A 7,736-nucleotide genomic window follows, 5' to 3' on the forward strand; every position below is an offset into this window, starting at 1 on the left:
ATGGATGGAGGTGGGGGTTCCTTGGACTTCCCACAGGGCAGGGAACCCTGATTGCTCTTCGGGCTGAGGAGGGAGGGGTATTTGATTGGAGGAAGGGGAGGGAAATGGGAAGCGGTGGTGGGGAAGAGACGGAGATCTTAAATAAATAAATAAATTTAAAAAAAAGAAAATAATACTTGGAATTTTAAATTATAGGCCATATTATATAATCAGTATGGTGGTTTATGAGATATCTTTGTGTTTTATTGTTATCCCAAGTTATGGTCATAGGTCTCTTCCAATATGCAGGTCTTTCAGTGTCAAAACCAGACCTGATCAGCTTTCTTGAACAAAGCAAAGAGCCCTGGAATTTAAACTTTGGAGAGACAGAAGGCAATGAACAAGGTAAGCCAGAATGAAGTATTGGCACACATGGGAAACCTAGGGCATGGAGAAATTCTGCCCTGAAGTGGGATGCATGGTGTAGGAGGTCCTTTTGTTTATGTATTGTTTTCATTTGTTAATCAATAAAGAAACTGCTTGGCCTTATACACAGAACTTAGGTAGGCAGAGAAGACAGAACTGAATTCTGGGAGGGAAAAGCAGAGTCAGAATGACAGAGCCACTATGGAGACACCAGGTCAGACATGCTAAATCTTTCCTGGTAAGCCACGACCTCATGGTGAACACAGATTAATAAAAATGGGTTAAATCAAAATATGAGAGTTGCCAATAGGGGTTAGAGAAAATGGCCAAACAGTGTTTTAATTAATACAGTTTTTGTGTAATTATTTTGGCTATAAGCTAGCTGGGCTACCAGAACAGAAGACTCCCTCTTCCTGTAACAGATGCACAAATATTTCTATCTAAAATTATGTAAAAATTCATATTGAATGATTATTCCAACTGACTTTATAAATTAAATGACCTAAAATTTCACTTTGAATAATTATGGTATAAAGCAGAAGTAATAAGATTTTTTTACCATATCTTTGAACTCTAGCAGGCCTTGAAATGAACAATATTGAAATGAAAATAAGCATTAAAAAGTTCCACAGTGTTTGAAGGAGTATTGGTCTGTACCTGTTCATGTCGGTTTGTCTGCCCTCATGATAGAATTACATGGTTTTCATTGTTGTGTAGACTCACATAAAATCAGGAAATATAAATCTTATAGTTGTATTCATTTTGGAAGATTGTAGAGTTTATTCTTTGTGTCAGATACTACAGAACTTAAAAGGTAACTTTCTCTATTTCTGCAAAATATTCCTCAGAAATTAAGACTTGTTTAGGGTCATACATGTTATTGGTCTAATTTAATGCCACCTACTATACTCTGACTGCCAAAATTTATATGTTAATTTCCACATAAATGTTGTAAATGCACTTGTTTTCCTTTGTGTTTTATATGTGAACTGGAATTTGTTTGGAGAAATATCCACAATATTTTACTTTTAATTCTTTTATTAGTGATTTAAGAATACATTGCAGTGTCATTTGACCACATTCCACTCTCCACTCTTCTCAAGTTGCACTTCCTTCAGACATCTTTGGTTTTTTTTCCTCTTCTTTTTTTACATTCACAGAGTTCAATCTGAATCTCCCATAAAATTGTGGGTGTTGAGCATTGCCTACAATATGGTTGAATAATCAGGAGTTGCACATTTTTAAAATCAACATCATTCCCTTTCTCCAAGCATCTTTAAGATAATAAATAGTAGCTTCTCAGTAAGGCATTGTTCTTCATGTCCCTTCTTACTGTCTCCCAAGGATTTTAATCTGGTTTGGGATTGCTCAGGACTGATAATTCTATCCTAATTACTTGAGTTTATATGGTCAACTGTCATGTTGTGTACAGAAAGCACTATTTTCTATAGTCATTCATGAATTCATGCCTTGTTATGTATTATCACTCTGTCCTGACTAAGCTCTCTCAACAGTCAATGGAATAATTTTGGTATGAACATACTCTTTAAAATTAAATATTTTCTTGTCTTTGGATCATGTCCACATGTGAGTCACCTTTAGTTGTCAAATTTTGCCTGCCAGAATTTGGGAATGAAGGCTATGAGATGCAACAGTCTGTGGGTAAATCAATAGGCATTAAAAATAATTTTAATACCATGCAGAATAATGGTAGTAGGTGGTACCTTCTATCTTTTAATAATGCATTTGATTAACATGAATGCTCCTCAAATTATTCTACAAAATAAAAGCAACAGAACACTGTGAAATTCTTTTCATAAGGACAGTTACCTTGATACCTAAACCATGTATACACCCAATATGTAAGTGAAATATATGCCAATTTCATTATGAACATATATACAAAGGTCATCAATAAGATATTTGCAACCTGTATCTAAGAACATATCAAAAAGATAAACTACCATAGGCTTCATGTCAAGACATGTAGGGGTAGATGAACCATTCAAAACCAATAAGTGTAATCTACCACGTGTATAAACTAAAGTCAAATTCCAGAAGTTCATCTTATTAGATGCAGAAAAGCCTTTGACAAAATTAACACTTCTCGATAGAAGTCCTGGAGAGTTTAGGGGTGCAAGAGATATACCTCCAAATAAAAGATGCAATAAACAGAAATTGTATAGCCCACATCAAATTAAATGGAAAAAATTCAAAGCCTCTCTAATAAAATAGGGAACAATGTAAGTATATTCACTTTCCCAATATGTATTCAATACAGTACTTGAAATCTTAGCTTAAACAATAACAAAATGAAGAAGATCTAGGAGTAATTAATAGCAAAGGAAGAAATCAAAAATATATTATATGCAGATGCTATGTATTATATATAAAAGACTCTAAGAACTCTATTTAGAAACTTGTACAGTTGAGAAACACTTTCATGAAAGATAAAATTAACTAACAAAAAGCAGTAGCCTTCCTATATACAAATGAGGGAAGACTTAAATGGAATTCAGGGAAATGATGTCTTTCACAATAACCTCAAAAAATAGTTTTGGGTAATTAGAACTCAAACAGTGAAAGACCTTATTAAAATCTTTAAGGCATTGAAGAAATAAATTGAAAAAGATATTAGAAGATGTAAAAAGATCTATGCTCAAGGACTGATCAATTGATATAGTAATATACTGATTCATTGAAAACCCTGTCAAAATTCTAACACAATTCTTCTCAGATCTCAAAACACAGTTTTCAGTGTCATACGGATACAAACAAATCAAAAACTCACAATAGCTTAAACAATTATGAAAAATAAAACTATAAACAATATACCATTCAGAGTTTTAAATTATACTACATTTTTTAAATAATCAGGTTTTGTAAAATATTGGTACTACTGAAAAACAGATATATTGATCAAAAAATCAAGTTGTAGATACTAACTTAAGTCCACTCATCTATTACACTCATTTCGTCAAAGAATCTAGAAAAATTCACTTATATATAAAGAGCACTTAATCCTAATCATACCTAAACTATGTCCAACAGAACACAAGTTCCCAATGAAAAATGTTTTCTCCAAGAGAGTCTCAGTGGGGATAAAAGTCACACAGGAGTTCCCCACAACCAGCTCTTGAAATATCACCAACACAACTCAATGGAATTTTTGTATATTCTTGTTCTCCATAATGTTATCTTTGGAAATTATTTATTTTTATATATGATCTTATGGTATCTATATGTACATTATGCCTTCTAGAGTTTTGCTTTGTTTTGTTCTATGCAATTTTATTTTTCAAATGGCCAAAAGATACTTAAGGGAAGGTTAGCTTCTTTAGCAATCAGGGAAATGCATATCAAAACAATGCTGAGATATCATCTTTTGCTTCAGAATGGCTAACATCAAAAACACAACTGATAGTTTATGCTGGAGAGGATGTGGAGTAAGGGGAACACTCATCTATTGCTGGTGGGAATGCAAACCTGTGCAACCACTTTAGTAATCAGTAAGGCCATTTCTCAGAAAACTGGGAATGAACCTACCTCAGAATCCAGCAACACCACTCTTGGGAATATACCCAAAAGATGCTCAATTATACTATAAAAGCATTTGTTCAACCATGTTCATAGCAGCATTATTTGGAATAGCCAGAATCTGGAAACAACCTAGATGCCCCTCAACTGAAGAAAGGAAAAACAAGTGTGGCACATCTACACATTAGAGTACTACTCAGCAGAAAAAAAAAAAACAATGACATCTTGAATTTTGCATGCAAATGAATGGAAATAGAAAACACTGTCCTGAGTGAGGTAACCCAGACTCAAAAATTGAATAATGGTATGTACTCACTCATAAGTGAATACTAGCCATAAACAAAGGACATTGAGCCTATAGTTCATGATTCTAGAGAAACTAATTAATAAGGTGAACCCAAAGAAAAACATATATAGACCCTCCTGGGAATTGGAAACAGATAAGATCACCTGGCAAAATTGGGAGCATGGGGGCTGGGAGGTAGAAGGAAGGGAGAAGAGGAGGGTTGAAGAGTACTTGTGGGAATGGGATAGTCAAGATGGAGGAAGGACAGATATGAGAGCAAGGAAAGAGATATCTTGATTGAGGGAGCCATTATGTGGTTAGCAAGAAACCTGGCTCTAGAAAAATGTCCAGGAATCCACAAGGATGACCCCAGTTAAGACCCTAAGCAATAGAGGAGAGGGTGTTTGAAGTAGCCTTGCAGTGTAGTCAAACTGATGATTATCTTAAATATCACCATAGAACCTTTGTCCACAAAAGATGGAAACAGAGGCAGAAAACCACATCTGAGCACTGGCCTGAGCTACCAGGTTCAGTTGAAGAGTGGAAGGAGTGAGAATATGAGCAAGGAGGTCAAGATCATGAGTGGTTCACCCACTGAGACAGTTTGCCTGAGCTAATGGGAGTGAACTAGCATGGGATAAAACTCTCTGAAGGTGGTTGACAGTTGGGGCAGACTGAGGGGGCACTGACAGTGGCACTGGGATTTGTCTGAACTGCATGTACTGGCTTTTGGGGATCCTATTCCCTTTGGATGTATACCTTGCTCAACCTAGATGATGTACGTGGGGCTTGGACTTGCCTCAGGGCAGGGTGCATTTTCTTCTCTTAGGATTGGAGGAGGGAGGGGTAGGAGGGTGTGGGAAGGGAGTGGAAGGAGGAGGAGGTGTGGTAATTTGAATTGGTATTTTTTAAAGTAATAAAATAATAATTAAAAATTAAGCCAAAAAAATCACACTTACAGGAATTCCCCATAACCAGCACTTGAAGGATATCACCACACAACTCAATGGAATTTTTATATTTTTTTTACCTATAATGTTTAGTTTTGAAATTTATTTACTTTTATTAGTGACCTTATAGTATCTTTTGTACATTACACCATCTAAAGTTTTGCTATGCTTTGTTTTATGCAATTTTGTGGGTGCAAAAGTGTGTCTTTCTTTCTACATATGCTTACTGTGCTTTTTCTTTGTCTACTTTTCTTCTACCCTATCTGGTTTCTTTTATTCTGATTATTTTATTGTTATTCTTTAGATGCCTATTTGTTTTCTAAGAAGTGACAGAAAGTGGATAAATTCAGACATGAGTAAAGATGAGGATAAACTCAGGTCATTTGAATGATGAAGTGTCATAGTCAGAATATATCTTATGAATGCATCTATTTTCTTATAAGAATAAAAGAAAATATATCTCTGATAATAAGATCAGTCCTAGTGAATTTCCTTGATGTCTGAAATTTTATGAATCCCTTCCGTATGGTATACATGATTCTCTGTGGACCACTTAGTAAGAACTCTTTCTGGTTTTCCCTTTTCTTCTTTCTTCATTAACTAATATTATGTCTTCTTTCTTAATATTACTCAATTTGTTCATTTCAAGGCATTATGGAGATGAGTGATATCCATTAAGATAATACAATTTCATGAGTGCAATTTTACTGTACTTGGGTTATAGTTTTTGTATTAATTGCTTATCTAGTGTTGTGATAAAACTGCAAGATAAGGGCAAAGTACAGAAGAAAGATCCATGATGATGAATCAGAGGTAGCAGTTTGCAAGGGGCTAGAGCAGAAGTGACAGGTCTCATATAGAACCACAAGAGGATATAGATAGGTCACTGTTGGCATTAGAAGGCTTTAAAATTCTCAAGGACATAGCTGTTCCAGTAAGTTGATACCTCTTTATCCTACCCATAAATACCCACCAACATTAGGCCATGTATTCAGATATCTGACTAAATGGGGTCATTTCACTCAAACCACCATAATCTCATTTATTATTCTGAAAATTATGATGGGAACATCAAAGATAACATAAACTCAATCCTTTCATTTTTTAAAATGTATTTAGTGTATGTTATAAAAGATATTCTACCCATTTACATTAAGAAGATTTTTTCATTAGAATAAATAATTTGAAATTTATTTTACATAATATACCATTTTGCACATATGTCTACATATTTATAAAATTGTGTCACTTATATAACTGAAAACATTTCACCTAAGTATACTAATGAAGATAATTATATATTTTTCTTTCTTCTAGTATCAGGAATAGCTGTAAGTAGTGACTTTAAAACCTTCCATTTAAGGATGATTTTAATATTTGGTGAAGAAAGAAAAGAGAATGGATTATGTCATGATTGAAATAATCTCTATTCATCAGCCATCCTGGGTGGTACTAAAAATTAAGATCAATAACGTCTACTTTATCTTGAAAGATTTCACATTAGATCACTTACAATTTCAGAATCATTTTATTCAGTAAAAAAATACAAATAAGTTGTAAAACACATTTTTCCTACAAAGAATATTGAAAAACCTGCAAACTGAATGACATGTGTTCTATTAAACATTCACTAGAATTTTCTCAACAAAATTACATTTGTTACAAGCTATTTGTGAGATAAACATGAGAAGTTTTTCTCAATCAAATGAGACTGAAAATATATCATAGAATTTTCAGTCATGAGAAGCATTACACATTTAATAATGTTATTAATGCCTTTCCTAGGAACTCTAAAAAGAATAGTTTTTATAATCCTCTTCTCAAAGAAACAAATTCCCAAAAAATCAAATCACAGTTTGTCTCTTCTCATTATATAAGTTCATAGAAGTCTGCTTTTCCTAAGAGCCAATACATACATGATTATTGTAAGGCTGATTTTGATTATGACACACCTTCTTTTTGTTTCAGAATGGCCAGAAACAAGGGAAGCATTATATAAACAATCAAAATGAAGAGAAACAAAACATTTATATAGAATATGGAAAGTATGTCAACAGATATGCATGCCCCACTATGCATAAGAGAATTAATACCAAAGAGAAGGCATGCAAATGTAAAGATTGTGGCAAGTCATTTACTCATCATGTAAACTTTCAATCTCACCAGAGAATCCATACTGGTGAGAAACCTTACAGGTGTCAAGAATGTGGCAAGTTCTTTACCTGGGCCTCAGCTCTTCACAGACATCACAGAATCCATACTGGTAAGAAACCTTACAGGTGTCAAAAATGTGGCAAGTCCTTTACCTGGGCCTCAGCTCTTCAGAATCATCACAGAACCCATACTGGTGAGAAACCCTATAGATGTGAAGAATGTGGCAAGTCCTTTACCCAGGTCTCACATCTTCATATTCATCACAGAATTCACACTGGTGAGAAACCTTACAGATGTCAAGAATGTGGCAAGGCCCTTGCCAGAGCCTCAAATCTTCATAACCATCAAAGAATTCATACTGGTGAGAAACCTTACAGGTGTCAAGAATGTGGCAAGTCCTTTGC

General features: G+C 34.3%; 1 protein-coding gene across 1 annotated transcript in view; it reads left to right on the forward strand.

Annotated features, from left to right (window-relative positions):
- The first annotated feature begins 7,251 nt into the window (after positions 1-7,251).
- LOC113457435 (zinc finger protein 664-like) overlaps positions 7,252-7,736 on the forward strand; it is a 38,313-nt gene continuing 37,828 nt past the window's right edge. The window contains 1 exon segment of the mRNA XM_026784754.1: positions 7,252-7,728. Within this exon segment, the coding sequence (XP_026640555.1) occupies positions 7,252-7,728 (477 nt within the window).

This window comes from Microtus ochrogaster, chromosome 2 (genome assembly GCF_000317375.1).
Source record: "Microtus ochrogaster isolate Prairie Vole_2 chromosome 2, MicOch1.0, whole genome shotgun sequence".
Classification (NCBI taxonomy): domain Eukaryota; kingdom Metazoa; phylum Chordata; class Mammalia; order Rodentia; family Cricetidae; genus Microtus; species Microtus ochrogaster.